General features: G+C 33.7%; 2 protein-coding genes across 6 annotated transcripts; both read left to right on the forward strand.

Moving 5' to 3' along the window:
* Window positions 1–2: 2 nt before the first annotated feature.
* Window positions 3–3992, forward strand: LOC105151558 (PP2C-like domain-containing protein CG9801). The gene is made up of 8 exons (XM_011065331.2): window positions 3–139; window positions 979–1016; window positions 1102–1268; window positions 1369–1595; window positions 1670–1870; window positions 2159–2462; window positions 2549–3035; window positions 3509–3992. Exons 2-8 carry the CDS (start codon window positions 1014–1016, stop codon window positions 3701–3703), a joined length of 1584 nt encoding a protein of 527 aa, XP_011063633.1. The 5' UTR covers window positions 3–139; window positions 979–1013; the 3' UTR covers window positions 3704–3992.
* A 554-nt stretch (window positions 3993–4546) lies between these two features.
* Window positions 4547–20581, forward strand: LOC105151556 (uncharacterized). 5 transcript variants are annotated; one of them, XM_011065326.2, is made up of 16 exons: window positions 4553–4835; window positions 5448–6090; window positions 6477–6646; window positions 6986–7066; window positions 7151–8719; window positions 9126–9377; window positions 9730–9831; window positions 10046–10156; window positions 10612–10759; window positions 11411–13839; window positions 13989–14387; window positions 14483–14692; window positions 14800–15359; window positions 15457–15700; window positions 16052–16154; window positions 16402–20581. In XM_011065326.2, the coding sequence occupies exons 3-16, from the start codon at window positions 6542–6544 to the stop codon at window positions 17154–17156; spliced, it is 7068 nt and encodes a 2355-aa protein (XP_011063628.2). In that variant the 5' UTR covers window positions 4553–4835; window positions 5448–6090; window positions 6477–6541; the 3' UTR covers window positions 17157–20581. The 5 variants fall into 5 exon arrangements, with proteins under 5 accessions (XP_087270081.1, XP_087270082.1, XP_087270083.1 ...); XM_011065327.2 differs by having other exon boundaries at window positions 4553–4831; XM_087413956.1 differs by having other exon boundaries at window positions 4548–6090; window positions 7151–8323.
* Window positions 20582–20801: the final 220 nt, after the last annotated feature.

The raw sequence follows: 20801 nt of genomic DNA on the forward strand, positions 1-20801 counted from the left end.
AGGCGGTAGCCGCGCGCGTCGATCGCGAACGGTCAGTCGACTATTGACACATTGTCCCAATATGGCGATAAGGTGGAAAACGACGTTCTCGCGCATCGTGCGTCGTGATCTCATTCCTGTGCAGTGAGATTTTTCCCAGGTAATTATTCACATCTCATTATTCACGTATATTACAAACGGATGGTGGAGTCGCCCCTGGCAGAACCTTTTACCGTTTCTTCAAACCCTGTTCTGTCATTTCCGTTTTGTCTGGTCTTGCCTGACGTCTGCGTTTAGAAAAACAATATGTGACACGTTAAATTATTAATAAGACGACTGCGGAATGAACAAAAGGATCAATCATTATTCAATCGAGTTTCTTTATGTGTTGTTTAAAGGATAACCATAATTTCAGTTCAAAACTAATAACCTAGACACCATAAATTGACAATTTTCTAATCTATTATAAAATTCTATAGATTCCATGAAATGTAAACATATAAATTAGTTTTTATGATAAATTGATTACCGTGTTTCCAGATTGTACATATATTTATATCTTGTATTGCACTCGAATTAAAGTTGTAGTTATTATCAAATTATCTAAATTGATTTTGTTTGTTTACTCTGTTTATTTAAGGAAGATTAATCTATTTTTTTCTTTAAATTTTATATTAGTATATAGATTAAGCAAAGATATAGAAGTAATTAAATTGAGATAAATTTATCATTTGATAAATTTATTTCTTATCTTAGAAAAGAAATTCAACATAAATGGACATTCTCAAGTTCAGGATATTGAACCTGATCAGAAATTTTTTCGAAAAGTTTATAGAAAAATAATTGGTTTATTGTAACTAACATATATTTCTTCTCGTTACATTTATTAAATTAGCATTATTTGAATTAATCAACACTGATTTGCTCCATAAGTTATCTATGTTATGTTGACTTTCATTATATGCTTGTGGAGATTTTATAACATATTTTTATTTTTAGGTTTAATTTGAAATCTGTCACTGGTAGCAATAACCATGGTATGAGCCTTACATCAGATGAAGTAGTGTTAGACAATAATTAACATTCTTAATCGCTGTACCTTTACTTGGATCTCTTTGAAAGATGCCAAGTTTACGGAAGAAAGTTGCCGGTTTCATGCGCCAATTGTCTATCAGCAACTTGGCCGGGGCTGTGGAAAGTATAGGCCTTGGAGAACAGACACTTCGAAGCCCGCAATCATTAACTCAGGATTTTCCTGGTGGCTGTTTCATCACGCGCTACCTCAATGGGTAAAAATAAGTCACACCTGAATATTTTTATATTTTTTTACTTATTTATAATGTATTATATGTTATTCTCTAATTAATACGTCTATTTTAATCTTCTTAGACTAGAAACAAAACAAGAAGGACCACCAATTTTACATGGCCGAAATCCAGAAGAGTTGCCAAGCAAACAAATTGACATTTTTCAAGAAAATGAGGAAATATTCGCAGCCTACACTGGTCCTGATAGTGGTCTTACAGCAGTCAATCTTCAACAGAAACATTTAAGTATTAGCGATACTGACATTGATTACATTGATATGTTAGATCAAAATGAGCAATATAGAAGTGGTAAGTCTAAAGCAAAGATATTACTGAAATAGATTTTGATTTGTTACAAAATAAAAATACAAAAATTCTCTTAGGGTCAACAACATCAAATATAACAATTGCTGGAGTAACCGATTGGTTTAATCCTCACGAAAATGCATATGGAATTGCAACTACTTTGTATGAGAAAAATCCTACAAACGATACCAGCAATGGAGAACCAATAGCCGATTGTTTTGGCATTGTAGCAAGACCAAACTCTGCCATATTGGCTCTTGCAGATGGAGTCAATTGGGGTAAAAACATAGATTTAAAACATATATATTCAAATTATAAAAGAGATAAAAGTTGGAACACAATAAAAGTTTTGACAGATGTATTTGTAACTTTCACATATATTCAATGAATACTCTTGAATTTTAAGTATTGAAATTTATTTAATATCTGATAGAAAATAATTGACAGAAAAATCTAATTTTTTTTTCTTTATTTATATTTAGTCAGATTTGGTTGTTTTCCTCTCTAATATCTTTGTTTTATTTTAATTTAACGTTTCAAGCCATACTTATAATTCGGAGTTTCAGGTACAAAAGCGAGTATAGCGGCCAGATCTGCAGTCCATGGAAGTATAGAATATTTGAATCAGACTCTATTTTGTCCGTCTATTAATAGTGAAATGACAACGACAAAAGATATATTTATAGCGTTACTTCGATCATTCCATGCAGCACATTCGATGATTCTTCAAGAGCAAGGAATGCTTACTACCTTAACCGTATGCACCATCCTTCCACTGCCAAGTTTAAGTACTGATACAAATATATGCCAGAGAAAATATATTGCTTGTACCTGTAACGTTGGTGATAGTTTAGCTTATGTATATTCAGGGTATGTATTTCTTGTTATGTATTTACAAATTGCAGCAGATAAGTTAGAGTTATTTGATCATCGTCTCTTATGCAAAAACAAAACAGGAAAACTGGAGTAAGAGAGATAACGCGAGGATCTCACGATATTCATTGCATGCGAGACATGCGAGATGCCTTAGGAGCTCTAGGTCCGGTAGATGGTTCTAATCCAGAATTGAACAACTTGACGCTGGCTATAACAGAAGTCGAGAGAGGCGACATAGTGTTTTTGACGAGTGATGGAATTTCAGATAATTTTGATCCTGTGGTTGGAAAATTTGCAGTTTTGCCCAATCACAGCAGTGGTGCTGATGCCACATTGAAAAGTCACGATGCGAGATTAAAAACTCGTCGAAGATCGACGGAAAATCTGCGGCACACTGAGTCGAGTAATAGTAATGTAAACAGTAACAATCTGCCAGTTGTTGAAGCTTACCAAAGGCACGAACTTACCCTGCTCAGAATGGAGGATCTGTTGAGACGCGGAGTTTCTGGAGAAGGACCGCCATGCAACAGTGCCAAATATCTATGCGAACTTCTTTTGGACTTTGCAGTAAGAAAATAGAAATATTTTATGATATATTTATAATAGGTATAGATTGGGCATTCTCTAATCTCGGTATCTGTGCTCCGTTAGAATGAATTGAACATATCAGCATCTCTCTTCAACTCGATACTCGTTAGAAAGAAACAATGTGATTCACACCAGTTGAAATTTCGGAATAAAATTTTAGACCGGTTATAGTTATGATTCGAGGCTACTCAATTTTTTATTTCGGTATCGGTTCCAGTCGTTTCGGCGACAATGACTACAGATGTATAATCATTGAAAAGGAAAATAAAATGGTCCCAGTGACCATAAAAGAACCAAAAGTTGGATTTAGCCTCAGACTATTATCTAGACCGAAATTTATCAGTCCAAGTCCTTGATTTAAACTACCTCACTCTTTCTAAACCAATACTTCATATAAATATGCAGTATATTTTTATTATGTCTATTCATCAATCGCTACCTTGTGTCCACAGGTACGTATAACTGCAGCAAAGAGGCGAATTCTAGAAGACACGGAATTGTACTACGCACAACATAAAGATGGTCATCTTGTACAACTCTCAAAACACGAACAAAGATCTCGAAGAAAAAAGACATTGGAGAAGATATCTATGATACCTGGCAAGCTAGACCACGCAACGGTTGTAGCATATGTAGTCGGATCCTAAATTTCTTCAAAGTGTAATTAACGATAGAGAGAGTATAGTTTTTATTCATATATAAAAATTGATAGATTAAACTTTCTATATTGTAATATTCTTACCTAGCGTTAATAAAAAGCGAATATATATCTTTTACAAGTCAATATCGACTCAATTTATCTTTAGAAGTGTAATTAGAGTGAAAAAAACGCAAATTCCTAACATTGTTTTTGTATATCCAAAGTCTGTCAAACATTATAATTTATATATATAGTATGAATTATTTGTACCAATGTAGATTAACTTTAATCTGTCTGTTTAATTTATTTTCTATTCTTTCCTAATCCTAAGACTCAGAGAAAGATAAAATGTTTATTGCTATTTCAAGGCAAGCCTTACAAGAACAGAAAAATTATAACAATCAGTAGTAAAAATGTAAGAAAAAACAAGAAAAATTAATAACAAATATGTATATTACTAAAAGATTATTAAAATTAATAACAAATAACAAATTTAAGTTAATAAGGATAAGCATATCAAGGAAATACGTAAAAATGAAATAAATATGATAAGGAGTAAATTAAAATTATATTGATAGGGAAATGGACTAATTCGTAAAATTACTAGAAATGTAGTCTCAATTTTAATAAAATCTACAGCAACATGCCATATATTTTTTTCCTATTAGATCGCATACGGTCCAACGGTACGGGATCTCAGGGATCTCGTATGCTGTTGCTGCGCAAGAACCAGTACGTTTGTTGCATTTCGCTTTCTCTCCGAACGTTCAAGAACATTCTCGCATGCCTGTCTTTCGTTTCCTACCTCCGTGATCATAAAAAGTTACGGCGCCTCGACGCGGGGCGCCAGCAGTGGCGCAGACTGGGGCCTTATAGTGCCGCGCCAATGGCAGCCTTGACAAATACATGATGGCCGTTGCCACCGAATAGTGTAACGCGTACATGATACTGTCGTGTAACTGAAAAGTTTATTATTTTCAGTGAAGTATCGTCGTCGCGCGTGCTCCGTGTGCGTTGTTTTCCTCTCGGCGAGGTGCGGCGGATCGCGCCGAAACGCGAGATCGCGTGCAGCGAAATCGCGCGCGAGCGTGAAAATTCCCAGGAGGAAAACACGGGGTGGCAAAATCGCGTTCGCGTAGGTAATATTGACAATTTTTCGTCACGACGCTACGCGCATTTTTGCGCGTAGGCTCCCGAACGCGCGCGTCGCCGCGTCGCCAGGCCGGTACCCTCGTCCTACCGGAGACCGTGATTTTCCCCGAATCCCAGCGTTTTCTTTTGTTTACGCCTTGTCAGTCGGGCCTTTTGTTGTGTGCAATCCGCGCGCCGCTTGCACCCGTGAGTGAGAGTGAGCCGTGTGTGATTCTCAGTTCGTATGCGTGTGTTGGTGGCTTGTGTGGCACGTATCTCGCACACAGGCGCGCACAGTTATAACCTCAAAATATGTTTCCAGCTGGCGAATTCTCGTACGAGCCTCCCGAAATGTTTCACCGGGATCCCCCAGCCCCTTAGAATAATCGTATAGACTGGAGAGATCACCACTGTGCCGAAACACAGCGATTCTCGTCCGCTCGTGACATGTTACACCGTTTCCCAGATCTCTCGCGTACCTCCCAAGACGAACCTGAGAATCTCGCGATTCAGGCCAATTTAATCGCGATAGAATCCGCGGAGAGCATCTAGACTATTCGACTTTTTGCATAAATACTCTATTCGTGATAGTTAATGAAGTCTTCGCTTTTTCTTTGCAGAACTCAAATTGGTAGCAAAACCTGTGTTAGTAGAAAGCCTAGTGTGCTTAGCGACGTAAACGACATTTTTATTGAGAGAAAACGATTATTCCGGCTGATATCTCGTGAGTAAAGGCATATAGTTATGGTATTGCACTCACGACAATTGACAAGTATTCAATAATGTCTGTGGGTTACTTCCTGGACTTGGGATAGCGCGTAACACAAATGAACTGTTATTTGCTGCTAAGTACTGTTAATATCATTCTCTGTGCATATCTCGAATGTGTTGTCATGGACAAATGTAGTGACGCTACATTTATAAATGGATAAAATCCTGCAGCAGATGCACTTTAAATATAAGTCAGGATATATCCACAATGCAATTGTACAGTTGTTTTTTAATGGATAAAGTAGTTCGAGAAAGAACTACTTTCTATGTACTACGAAGCAATGCCTATAATGGCCACGAATGGTTAGTGCTGAAACAAGATTTTTAAAGGTGACAATATACTTGGATACAAGTATATTTTAGAATTGACACAGTGTTGCCTGAGCTTTGGAAGAAATTGTATGCATGACAGGAACAGGAGACGTAGGTCGCAGACGTGTTGAGTGGCGCCGAAACGCAAATATTGCTCTCTGCAACTGTTAAATAATTTCGGTAAATATGTGTATTAATAATATATATTTTATTTAATAAATAAATGATTTCTCAGATATTAAATATAATCATTAAAGATACAACTTCGACTGTTATGGTTTATTTTCTATTGGTTCTGTTTTCACATGTATAGTCCAATAAGATTTTTTTATTGTTGAATATAAAATATCTTGAATATTTTTATTAAACATATTTTAACTATATTTATTAAATTGTTATTGATTTTATTCAGTTTTATGAAATATATCATTTTTTTCCATACAAATCAAGATCTGATTACTGATAGTTACAATCATTTGTATATTATGTTTATTTTATAAAATAATTTCTCATAGATCTCTGAACTTGTAAAATGAATGAAATGGTAAAATGGTTTATATTAATAGGAAAGAATCAAATAAGCTGGATAGGTGGCTAGACGCTACCCATAGTAAAGAGGGGCTGCGTGGGCATGCAGCAGCCTCAGTCACGCCCTCTTCTTGGGGACTCAGTATCCTCTACAACTTCCCCGAATGCGCGTCATAATAATCCAGTTACTGTTTTGACCCAACAACAAGTAAGATTTTATAGAAACGTATAGATTTGCTTGTTATTTGATGCTCTTACACATGATCTCTTTATGGGTGCTTTCTAGCAAGGACAATCAGACACTGAGTAACACAGTAAGTCATTTCATCTTTGTTTAACGTAGGCACACAACAAGGATGTAATGATTCACTGTGTGTTACACTGTGTCTGACTGTGTCCTTGCTGGAAAGCACCCTATATATCTCTCCTTCCAAGTGTCCTTAAAATGTCTGTACAGTTATTTTATTTTAAATCTAGAAAATACAAAAAAAAATCAAAATTAATAGATCTTATTAAAAAAATCCTTTATTTGTCGTTTTTATTGCAGTTGCAGCAATTACAACAATTACAAGCCCAGAATAGCAGTGGCCAGTCGCTGACATTTGCTTTGCAACAGACATCAAATAATGTAAACTATTTTTTATTAGCGAAGACATTTTATCGATTTTCATTCTGAAAAATATCATTCTAATGTCATTACTTATTCTTGCAGCCACAAGAGCAAGGAAATGGGTCGGCAACTGGAAATCACATAGTCTACGTAAATCAGTTAAATCAATTGAATCAGAGTACCATAAATCCCTCAGGGACTGGTATGGGCCTACCCCCGGCCACCCCCACTTTTGGGGTGGGCCTTAATATGGGATTGCCACTATCACTTCTAAATACCAGTCTTACATCTCTCACATCCAATGTTATCACCACATCAAATCCTCTGCTGAATTTGGGCTTGCCAAGTATAAGCACAGGGCTAACTACGATAAATCCTAGCCTGAATCATTTAAATGCTATCAATTCCAATCTAACGTCCAACATTGGTTCAAACAATATTAATAACAGTTTGTCCAATTTGGGACAAGATTTAAATAGCATTAATACGGGAGTAAATACTGGAATAAACAGGCTCAATACAATAAATTCAAATATTAATTCTGGGCTATCTGGAGTAAATACTGGACTAACCGGTGCAAATTTGACAAATCTAAACTCATCGAGCGTAAATCAGAATCTTACTGCATTGAATACCAATTTAACTGTCGCGAATTCCGGCGTGTCTGGTTTATCTGCAATTAATCCAAATACAAATTTGACTACTACCAGTATAAATTCTGGTGTAAATCAAGGTCTTAATCGACCTGCAAATGCCCTGGCAACTGGTTTGACGCCAACTAGTTTGAATTCTAGCAGTGCACAGTTTCCATTCCAAACGATACAGAGCATTCAGACTATTGCACCACACATTGTTGCCTCATCAAATATAGCACATGTACCAAACTCTGCTATATCGCAACATCCTAATTCAAATATCTCAACAATCTCACAAATCTCTAATTCTGGAACTCTGACTAGTTCTAGCATATTCACAAGCACTCCCAGTGAATCGATTCATGCAACCACTGCAAATGTGAATCACGCTTCGAACGTGAATCTCACTACAAACATACCGCACCTTGGTACAATGCACCCTAATTTATCAAATATATCGACGTCAAATGTACAACATATATCCGCATCTAATGAACCGACCATGTCATTGAGTCATGTTTCTTCTTTAAGTTCCTCCCAATCAACTGGATTTCAACCACAGCGACAGTATTCGCAGGGGATAAGCCCCGGGTTAAATGCATCAGTCGCATTAACAGGCACAACACAACCGTCGAATGTGGTCAGTACTATGAATACTGTTAAGTCTATGCAAAATATTCAAGGTCAAAACATTAGTTCGCCGGGTAGTCCGTTTTCAATACCATTGAAAAGTCCAGCGTCTAATATAGCACCACCTACGCCGAGTCCTAGCCCTAATCGACTTTTACTTAGAAGTCCGGCTTCAAACTCGATACAGTCCAATCGGAATAGTCCAAGCCCAGTCAGCACGTCGACTTCGAACAGTAACTTTAACATGCAGATGCAAAGCCCCATGCAGAGTCCGATGAGTGTTAGCCAAATACAGAGCCCTGTACTTAGCCCGTATCCCCCTGCAAAAAGCCCTCATCTATTAAGCGGGAGTAATTCTCTCAACAATAGAAGCCCAGCACCTGGAGGTAGCCCTGGTCCACCTGTGGTAAGAATACTTGCAAAAATTTAGAAATTAAACTTTGCTCTAATTCCTTATTGAAATTTAGTTTTTTTTTGCAATTTTAATGTAACATATATTTCAGTGATTTTGTTAGAATATCCGTTAATATCTCTAAGTTTATTTTTTCTTTTTATGTTTCAATTTTATTTAATACTATATTATATATCTGTACATGGGAATATATTCATTATTGCAATTAGAAATTGAAGATCTCATTTAGTAACGATAGCTCATATAACTTGTTATAGCTATTGTATATTCAGATGGCTGTAATCTACATTTTTTTTCTTTTATTTGTCTATTTATTTGCTGAGAAAGAATACAATTTTAGTAATAGAAAATTAAATTACCCTTTTTTATCCAAACATCTTTTATTTTTCATGTATTCTAGGTTAGGCCTAATACACCCATATTACAGCAAGGAATGCAGGTGTTACAAATAATTCATGGTACACCACAGGGTTATCAATCTACCCCAACTCAACTGGTGACTAGGACTCAATTATTTGGAAATCAGCAAATACAAATAGCGACGAGTAAGCCTACCAAGCAACCACCACAAATTTTGCCAAAACCACCAAATCAACAAACTAATACTTCTCAACAAAAGACACAAAGAGTTACTACTACAATTACAAATCAGGTATGATTTTATTTTTAATCTTATTTTTAATTGCTGTACTGAATTACTTGTATGTAATATACAAGATATACATGATATTCAGCTATAATTCCAGTCTAATCTAGCTTAATCCAACCTAATCTTATCAAATCTATTCCATATATAATCTATAATCTATGAAATATTCTTTATGTGTGTGTGTGTGTGTGTGTGTGTGTGTGTGTGTGTGTGTATTATAAAAAACTTAATCTTATTTGATATTTTGATTAGTATTTATTTTAATTCTGTTTATAATCTCTTGGCTTTTTAATATATATTTTACAATATCATAAGATTTTATGTTATACATTAAAGGATATTACTTTTTTTATAGGTAACCCAACAGAGTCAACCACAAATTGTTCTTGCTGGACCACAACCAAGTCCTACTACAGCAACGATGATTCCAACAGCACAGGGTTTACTACTGAATCAAGTATATTATTATAATATGCATCTGTTTGTTTCTCAATTACGTTTGTCATTTGCATATTCATTACGTAATTACATAAAAATATATATATGTCATGCTGTATTATATGAGAGGTTACTGCGATGTGCTTTATATTTATTATAATTGCTTATATGCATTTCTATTATCATAAAAAGTTGCTTTTATGCTTCATATATTTATCACCTTTGGTACATAGGTATTGCCGTCTACCGCACCTGTCATTGTACAGCAAGGCGTACAACCGGGAGGCGTTCAACTCATACTAAGGACGCCAGCAAGCGCGCAGCAACAAACGCATACCGCACAGGTGATGGTTTCATCCATTCATTCTCTCTCATACATCTTCATATTCGTATTCATAATCATCGCTTGTTAAATTTTCATAAATATTAAAATGATTTGTATTTTTGTTGAAAAAAAAATCATAAAAATTTTTATTCTTATTAAAAATCATAGAAATTATTTCTAAATAATTTAATAAATGTTTGTATTTTAAATATATGCTAAATATAAACTGACAAACTTATTTTTAATTTTTTTTATTTATATAATTTTTTATTTGCATTGATTTCAATTATATTATAATAAAAGATAAAGTTCAAATTAATTCTGTCATAAAAAATTATGTAATTTACACAAAATGAATAATAATATTTAGAATTCTCATGTGATGATAGTCTCTTAAATATTTTGAAATTATAGCATGATAAAAAATATTAAATAAAATAAGAAATAAATTAAGTATTTAAATTCTAATTATAGTTAACACAGCAACAACATTTGGTAAGGGTTGTCACAGCACAAGGTATGCAACTACAAGGAATTACGCCCACATTCTTTGCTGTACCAAATGGATTTCCTTCAACTGCGTCTCCAGTAATAAGGCATACTCCATCTAGTCCTGCACCAGGTAAGTTCATCAGTATCACGATATTGCCGTAAAATGAATTTTGATTCATAATATCACATACAAATGCACAGTTAATGCATGCTTTTGGTTTGAAAATATAAAAAAAATAATATTTATATAAGTTTATATGAAAAATATTGTATAGCATAATTGTTAAAAAATAATGTAGAAAACAATTTAAATTGTAAGAATTTAGCTTTTTATGTATTTATATTACATTAAACACTTTTTTCTTCATGTCTTTGAATTTACGACTTTAAAAAATATAAAGCACAAAAGTGCAATTACCAATCAGGACCACACTATTTATAAAACTATGTTCGTATACGAATTCAAATTCTTTATTAAATAATAAATTAATCAGATGTTTCAACCTCTAGCTTTTAGAATAACTGTAAATTTAAGCCATTTATTTGTGAATATATATCATCTCTGATGTTAATCTCTTATTTAATATTTTCTCCTGATCTTAATATCTTAATATTATTCTAATTGAATTCAAGAAGTCTTAAATCTGTGATCAGTAATTACGGATTATAATATTGATGTTTCTGGTTATATGACTTTTGTATTTATTTAATCTAGTCTTTAATAATCTTTCCGTTAATCAAAAAATATCTTATCATATTTTTCGATTAAAAAAATTTACAGCTAATTCTGGAACTACCAATCCCATCGTAATCCAGAATGCTATGGTACAAAGTCCTCAATCGCAAATTTCACAAGTTACATCTGGCAATACAACTGGCAATACTTCGTGTACACAACCTGTGTCAGAACAAAATCTGCTGCCACCTCCTAAGAAGAAAGCAAAAAAGAAGAAGAAAGCTAAACGAAAAGATGATGAACCGAAGTTAGATCTCGCCCGTATTATAAAGATATCGGGTATTGGGGACGATGATGATATTTTTGATTCTGAGCTGACAACTGAACCCGAGATTCCTTGTCAAATACAACAAAATGAAACTACATCTGGCCAATCTTTCGGGCAATTTTCATCGCAAGGGACAGTTCCTGTTAGCTCTACTCTAACTCAAGTACCTGGAACAAACACAACGAACACGCAAGCTTCTGTAGCGCAGCCACTTAACAATCAACTTGCCACCCAACTCCAAACGCCTGTACAAAATTCGTTAACGGGACAGTTTCGTTTATCAATTGGAGAAGATGGAAAACAACTTATTTTACATCATACTCCCGACCCCAATCAACCTGAACTAGATTCGGCTACCGCGCAAGCTTTAATACGATCTCTGACTCAAGGTAGCGGGCAAAATTCCCAGATTATCTCGCAATTTTTCAGTCAATCGCAAAGTACGTCACAATCTATTCAAAATACAACTCAGCAGAGACAAAAATACGTGAAATCTCCTTTAACTAGTGGAAATCAAGCTTCAACTATAAGTTCTACATGCTCACAAAATGCCACTTGTACTACTAGTCCGCATCATGGTCAGATATGTTCGAAAGCGATTAATCAACAGAAGAATATAAATATCGTTCCTCAAGAGACTAATTCACTACCTAATCTCTGCGTTCAAAGTAACCTCGGATCTTTACAAGAGACACAAACGTCAAAAAATATCAATGTACAAAATCTGATGCAAATTAAGAATGTTCATCCTACATTATCACAAACAAGCAATAATACTCCTCTGAATGCTCCAGATGTTTTATCTACAAAGTCTTCACCTACTGTATTTGGCATTCAAAGTTCTCGAATATCTAATGCAAGGCAAACAAATTCAAATCAACAGAATTCCAATCTTTCTCTACAAAAGTCTAGTCAGGCACGACTCATGAACACTTGTATGACAAATGTACGACAAAAAACGGGAAAGCAATCACAGCGACATGTACAGAAATCATTATCTTGTACTTCAATAGCACAAAACGATCATATGGCTAAGACTAATCATAGTCTTCAGCGAACGAATCAACAAGAGACTCTAACACTGCAGCAGGAATCACCATTATTTCAACATAATCAACAAATTACTGCACAAACTGTACAAACTCAAAATGTGCAACAAATATTTGAACAAAATTTACAGAGCTCAAACATACATCATAATTCCATGAATATATTACAACAGCAAAGTTCTTGTAACACTATGCAACAACACGATACTATGAATGTTTTACATTCAAGTATACAACAAAATACGATTAATGTATTACAAAATACAGCTGGTAATGTTCAAAATATGGAACAAAATTTGCAATCAGGTATCAAAGACTTAGCTCATGCACAGCAGAATGTTATGACTAGTTTGCAACAACAAAATACATCTGCTGTTTTACATAACACGAGTGTCCAGCAAAATGTGAATGTTCAGCAACAGAAGGTAGTGACAGCAAATACCTTCTCTTCCGTTAATGCACATCACTTTGAGTCTCAGAACTCGGCTAATGTCATACAGCAAGGAATCAATACACAACAAAACAATCAGAATCAGAATATATTGATCACAAACACTCCTGCTTCTAATACTTCTAATATCACCCAACAAAATGAATCTCAAAATGTCGAATCCCAGAGTGCAAATATATTAAATTCGGCAGCGAACAATATACTAAATAACGCACCTAAAATTACTCCTGAAATTTTAAATGCGTTAAGAAACTTGAATCCTAACGATCAACTGTTGATCGCAAATGCGAATGGTCAGATGCAGGTAATCAGTCAGCAACTCTTGCAACAACTTTTGGCTGGACAATTAAACGCACCAAATCAGACACAGAATCAAAACCAAACGCAGAAGATAGTAATTGGCGAGCCAGATGCAAGTAATCAGAACTTGCAAGGAGTTCAGATCAACACTCCAACAAGTCAAATAATCGTGAATAGTTCTGGTGGAGCTCCAACAATTCAAAATAATATTCAGAACATCGTGGTACAAGCTGCACCATCCCAGATGCCTCAACATATACAAATTCAAAATTCTGGCTTTCCTAATCAATTTATTGACAACTTAAATCAACAACAAATTAGGAACTTGGGCAACAATCAACCAAAGAAGGCGAAAGTCGTGAAAAAGAAAGTTGCTGGTACTGCTCAAAATATTGTAAACTCACAGGTACGTAAATGCATTTTATTTTTATATTTTCCAACCTTTTATCTATTTTTTTTTCGGTATAAATTGTTGTTCTATTCTAAAAATTTATTACAAAATTTATCTCTTATTTGTCCTGTTTTTCATCGAAAAAAATCTATTTTCATTTTTAGACGAAGACAGCAACTGTTACTCGACCAACAATGGTTACAGCGAATACGTCTAATTTACAAAAAGTTGACAATTCTAATAAAACAAACCCAACGGTATCTCGTAATACAAATCTTATCAAAAGCGAATCAACTCAAATCATTACCAATGGTCCATTGGTTTCGACTTCTGCCAGCAGTCACGTATCAGTTCCCTCAAACGGTCAAATGCTACAAAGAGTACAAACTATTCAGCTACCTGCTCAATTGCAGCAATCGCTGAAAAATATTCAGTCACAAATTCAAGCTATTTCATCTCGAAAACCTCATGATCAAACGGCATTGAACAAATTACACAAGGAGCAATCAAAGATAATATCCCTTGGGAAAGTCATTAGCACTACTACACAATCTGTCAATAGCGTAAGTATTATATATTTAAGTTGTAATAATAAAATATACGAAATATTTGTTTAATATTTGTTATTGTAACGAAATATATTTTTTTTTCTGCATAGACTGCCGAAACAACATTCAGTGTAAATGTAGTTTCAACCGTTGCATCAAATATACATTCACAAAATTCATTCAAGAATCAGACATCAGCAGCGCAAACACAAACACAAACTTCCATTCCTACTATGCCAGCAACATCTCAAACTCTAAGTCCAACTACGTCTGTAACAATGCCGACTAGTTCCAATAATAATTACATTAACAATATCACGGTAAGCAGAATATTGGAAATATATATATTGTTTTCATTTAGAAAAATATATTTTATGCACAGAAATTAGACGTCATGACATTATATTTTATAATCATGATATTATAGATGCCGCAAAGTATGCAAGGACAACAGTCAAGTATATCGAACACTGTGACACAGACTGTGCATCAAACGCATACTAAACAGCATAAGTTTTATCAGAATCACGGGACTCAGATATTGAATCCGTCCTCTGCGAACATACAAATCTTTTCGCCACCGATCACTTCTGTAGCAACTCCGCAATTACAGAGTAACGCACAACAATTGACTCAAGTTCAAACACAGCAGCAGTCAGGCATACAATGTCAACAACAATCGACTCAATGTCAAACAGATCCATTGGATTTCAAACCAAGTATACAGACACCGAGTCCTGTGAAGCAGGAACTCTCTTCTCCTATCCAAGTTCAAGTGCAAAGCGGCTCTCCTGCGAATCAAGTAACATCGCCTAGAATGATAAGCAAGGGAACACAAAGAATTCAGAGTCCTGTAAATACTAATGGAAGTACAGTGAAACAACTTGTCAGTCCTAACAGCAATACCAATCCCTTAATAAGTCCAAGGCAAGGCGTAAAAAGGCGTGCAACTAGCCCAATTTGTAGACAATTGAATCGCAGCGATTTGTATGTATTGGAATATAAGTTTTTGTTACATTTAATATCATTTTCCAACATTCAATAATATTGATATTTAATTATATAATTATATAATTATTTGTAGAGTGGAACAACAATTACAAATCGATCAAAATGGTGCATCCAAACCGGATATGAATACACCATTCTCAAGCAAGCGTGATGCTTGCAAACGTTTAGTAAGATATCATTGTTTAAATGAGCAAGTACTAGGACCCAAGGATCTAACAAAAGCAGATGAAATATTTGAAGAGACAGCAAAACATTTATTGAGCAAATTCAACTGTATGATAAATAAATACACGTATCTTCTTCTAATGGAAAGCATGGTATGAATAATATTCATTTATTTATAATCGTATATACTAAAATAAATTTTTAATACAACTAATTTTTCTTATTAATTATACATGAAAAATTGATATTAGGTGTTGGAATTAATTCGTAGCGTTTTACAAGTGATGGGAAGTACTTTCATTAATGTATTTTTTAATGCTCATGTGAAATAAATAACATTCTTTCATTAAAAACGCTACGAATTAATTCCAACACCTAATACTTAAAATATCTAAATTATTTAATTTAAAATTATAGAAAATAGTTTTCTATATTTCAAATTTTTTTCTTTATTTGATATTTGAAGTAACATTATCGCTACATTAACATCTTTAAAATTATAGCGCGAAGTCAGGACGTCAGAATTGATGATGATCGATAGGACTTTTGTGGCTGAAGAGCAAAGTATTCTTAATAGGTTACGAGAACAGGAAGCAAAAATTAGCGGTAACTATGCATGTTATCAATTATTTTTAAATTGATATAATTATAAAAATAAATATATGTATAAATTTGATTTTTCTTGGGATTACGAGTTTTTTTATTTTATTATATTTTTTGTTAGTTTATCCCCCGTAATAAATTTTACATTTTTGTAAACATGTATATTTTAAATGATTACATTTTAAAAACACATTTCTCTTTTAAAAAATGTATGTTTTTGATATTTTATATATTGCGAATGAAATTACAGAAGAGTTTAAGAAGGAAGAAAAACCATTGGTGCCAAAAGTTGAACCTGGCCTTGTGGAGGAGAATAAATCAACATTGACAACATCGTCATCTTTGATGAATGTATCTGTAAAGCGCGAGTTAGAAGATGATTTCCCAAATGATGAGATGGAATGCAAATCAGTGATTAAGTCGTCAAGTAGTACTAATAATAGTGGCGATTACGACGAGTGGCTGGAAATCCAGAAAGAACTAGGTGTATATCCGTCTACTGCAGACACTTTGAAGTGTAAAAACGGCAATAACAGTGGTAGTAGTGCGTGCGCTGTTACAAGATCATCAAAAATTGAAAGAACACGAGCAAACGGCGAGTGTCTTCGTACGAATGTTGCAAATACAAATGTACCCGGTGTCTCAAACACGATTATGAAGGATGATAGCGAGCAGGATGTAAATACGTCCTTTGATAGACGTTGGTGTAGTGCCACTGATCTTGAACGAGATTTATCAGAGGATACCGACTTGGATGGATTGGCTTTGCATTCGCAGACGCAATGTTCAAGCAGTACTGTAATGAGTAGCGAAAGTGGAAATACTGGTAATGAACATGACGAAATCAACGCGCAAGTACAGTCTGCCATTGACAGCATTCTTAATCTTAAGCAACGTCCTACGAACAGTCTATCAAGTAGCGGCAATGGTAGTTCGTCATCGCAATCAGGCGACTCGAAAGACACTGCATTGGACCAAGCAGTCCGCAGCATTTTAGGCTCGTGACCCTCCTTTAGTAAAGTATGTTAAGAAGTGAAAGTTAATAGTTGAATCAAGCGTTCAATTAATGCATCTTAAGAATTTTAGAGAAACTATAAGACGATTTTTCATGGTTTTTGTGGATATCATTGAAATCTACTTATCATGGGAACTATATGTTTTAGTAATAATGTCGAGCAGACTGTTTCCAATACTGCATATCTCGAAGAGCACAGATATAATTACTAAATTATTTGTATAAATCATATGCGATTTTATTATTTTATTTATACGTTATTTCAGCAAAGGCAAACTGGATCGCGCATACATGTGCAGTATAATACTGAACATTTTCATCAAAGATTCTGTTTTACAATGGCAATAATTATTCATAATATACAAACATGTATACTTTCCAGTAGTCTAGCTGTAATAAAAAAAGAGCCACCGCGTAAATCTAATTTTAGCAGCTGTACATGTGAATAGATTTAGATAGATAACTCGCTCAGATTTTTCAATATGCCACTTTGTAATGTAATTTTGTAAAAAGTAATTATTTAAAGCAACTTATTCCAATTTATCTGTAGTACTCGTAGACGAATCTTATGATACTTAAAAAATGGGTCGGTGAATATTGTACATACGTTTTTAAGGTATATTAATATTATTACGATAATATTATTTGTATTATTGTTATTGAGATTTATTCTCAGAATTATTATTATCATATTACCATCATTATATGATTAACACCATCATCATTGGAACATATGGGAAAAGCAAAGAGAAAGTAATAGTATAAGAGACTGCCATGTGAAATCATGGAAAAATGCGAAATGCAAATTAATATAATATACAAGGTAATCCGTTATTGGTAATGCAAAAAGTGATAATCCCCTAAAAGACAAATCGTGAATGCCGAATAAAGTTTTTTCACAAGACTTTATATTCTCAGAAATAGTCTCCGATAAAAATTATAGAACAAGAATAGTTTCCTCTTAGATTTATTCTTTGCAAATTGGTTGTATCACCAATAACAAATCATCTTGTACAAAAAGCAGAAAGGGAATAGATAACAATTGTGCGAGTTATTTTAAATTTATTTCTATTTAACATGCAGTCTCAGTGTCAAGACGCAAAATCAAAGAGACAAAACTGTTTCTAAATAATGTATAGAGTTTTAAAACTTTTTTTTAACATCACATATGGATTCATAATAGGTATGGGTAATCGATGGAAGTTAGAGAGTGCATGTGGAAAAAGGATATAATCACATAATAATCGCAGATTGAGAATATCTATCTATATAATTATCGAAATGATCAGCATACATTCCTATGGTTAATGTATGATTTTATTTTTATTTTTACGTGCGATATTTTACACAAAATATTCTACTTAAAATTAAGAAATAGTTGCTACCAGGAATTTTTGTCTGCTTTTTCTTTTAACGAAGTGATACTCCTGCAAAGTGCAGTCATGACATTTTTCGCGAGATGACGTTTTATTATGTGAACGCGATTATGTATTCTTTTTCTACATATATCTAAAACAACTCTCTGGAGACAGCGGAAACGAAATGTTTTCTGGCAAAAGCAATCCAAGACTGACATATACAGAAAAAAAAAACCAAGCGAAACTATGTAATGTATTACAGTAAGGAATAATAATCGTTTGTACATACATAATGTTCAATTACACTCTCGACGGCAATCGTGACTTAATTCTTCACAGATTTTAAAGTTTGGATATATTGAAATTCTTTTAATTCTAATAAATTGCCGATATTTCACGAGTATATATATATATATATATATATATATATATATATATATATATGTATGTGTGTATGTACATCATCCTACATCCCTGTCTGCTTAGTTCGAATTACGTGTTCGCAAGTTTGCAATTATTACATGTTAACAATTTGAAATGTTAACGATATAACCGCTGACGAGAGTGAAGACAAATGGTACAGTGATAATATATTATAAATATAATTTAAAGAATATTTTATTTTCCAATCGTGTTTATCTCAGTATACTCAGATTTTTAAAAAAAGGTATCATTGTTGTAACATAGTGCTATATGTGTCACAGAATTATACAATCTTGTATACAATTCAACCTGATTTCTTTTACAATATACTACTTTAAATTATTTTCACATGATATAAACAAACAACAGGTGAAATAGTAATGACGAAATTTGGTACGAATGTACTGTATAAGATGCTAGTATAGTAATCGGATGCTAAATCTTATGTTGTCTTGGAGAGCGTCGATGTGCTTAACGAAATGATCATTACGTGAAGTTTTTTTAAGCTGATATACGTAGTAAGGTTCAAAATGGTGCAAAAGTGTTGCATATAAGTATCTTACATTCCGTTCTTTCTTTTCTTGTAATCAATCAAAAAAATTCCCTGGGAATCTCAAAAAATGGTAGCTGTAATCTTTTTTGTTGAACCATAGTCACGTCTCCAGTAACAGTCGATTCTAAACATCTGTTCTGAATTAAAGTTACATTTATCTAAAACTCACGACACACTTTATGCGCCCGTTACTCGTTTCTTTGTACAACAGAAAGACTTTGTTTAACAATTCAGTTCTTACAAGATCGATTTCTGGAGTGATAGCTTCCGCAGATCGACCGCGCGGAGTATCATCTTCAAAAGATTCCCAATTTAAATAATTTATCCATCCTCACGGTCGAATAAAATGGAGAAGAATTCTCTCTGGAGAAGATACACTCCATCTAAATGTTATTTAATCTGTGCTGTGTATTTAATCTGTTCTATTTAGTCCTTCTTTGGTCAAGAATTTGACAGCATAGTATTTCATTTTGAACATTTTGATATTTTAACAAACGCGACTCGTCTATTTCAAGATAAAAATTCAAGACTAAAACCACACTACTTAAAATGAAGCGATACGATTGAATATATAATAACAGTAGATATTGAGTCGCTTGATGACCGAAGCCAAATCCAGTTTCAACATCTCGAAGTGAATTGGATCGGAAACTTTTGGACCTTCCTACGTAAATTTCATGCTCTATGTACTTAAAAACTATCGTCATTTTATCTTTTCACAAAGCATCTATTTTTCTCGACCGTTCTCCATCATTATGATGAAGATTTTGACTTTGTTTTTTTATTTCGGATTTATTAAGAATAATAACAGTGCCTAGATCAAGGCTCGACACCAGTATAATTCAGATGAGAATCGAATTTCCTTCCAGCGTAGAAAAATTGCATGAGAAGAATTAAATTAAATGCCAAACGTCGCAATTTTGTGAATTCATAGGAACATAGAAATCACGATTGGATATAAGTTTATAATTCGAAAGAGTAATGAAAATTATAATTATTATACTTGTATTTATTTATTATCACGTTTAAATATTTTTTATGCACGCAGATTTATACGAATACATTTATTTGACGCAATTCATTTTCGCGTTTCATTTCCTGGCCTAGATCGCCTGCTTCGTCACATCTCTCAACAGGATGTAAATTATATAACTTCTATAAAACCGAGTAGCGCGATATTAAAACGATATTTTTTTATAATTGGAAATAGACTGATGAGTATAAAAAATCTTTTTCGGTCTTGAAACGTAATGAACAGAATCAGAGTAGTAATGTCACATATTAAATTAATAAGTATTTTA

Source organism: Acromyrmex echinatior, chromosome 15 (genome assembly GCF_024713525.1).
Source record: "Acromyrmex echinatior isolate Ae372 chromosome 15, ASM2471352v2, whole genome shotgun sequence".
Classification (NCBI taxonomy): domain Eukaryota; kingdom Metazoa; phylum Arthropoda; class Insecta; order Hymenoptera; family Formicidae; genus Acromyrmex; species Acromyrmex echinatior.

Excerpts from the sequence above, each read along its gene's own strand:
- LOC105151558 (XM_011065331.2), top strand. Across the intron at positions 2,463-2,548 it reads TTAGCTTATGTATATTCAGG|GAAAACTGGAGTAAGAGAGA; the intron begins GTATGTATTTCT and ends AAAACAAAACAG. Across the intron at positions 3,036-3,508 it reads AACTTCTTTTGGACTTTGCA|GTACGTATAACTGCAGCAAA; the intron begins GTAAGAAAATAG and ends TTGTGTCCACAG.
- LOC105151556 (XM_011065326.2), top strand. The coding sequence starts at position 6,542 with ATGCAGCAGCCTCAGTCACGCCCTCTTCTTGGGGACTCAGTATCCTCT. Across the intron at positions 13,840-13,988 it reads AAAATATTGTAAACTCACAG|ACGAAGACAGCAACTGTTAC; the intron begins GTACGTAAATGC and ends TTTCATTTTTAG. Across the intron at positions 16,155-16,401 it reads ACAGGAAGCAAAAATTAGCG|AAGAGTTTAAGAAGGAAGAA; the intron begins GTAACTATGCAT and ends ATGAAATTACAG.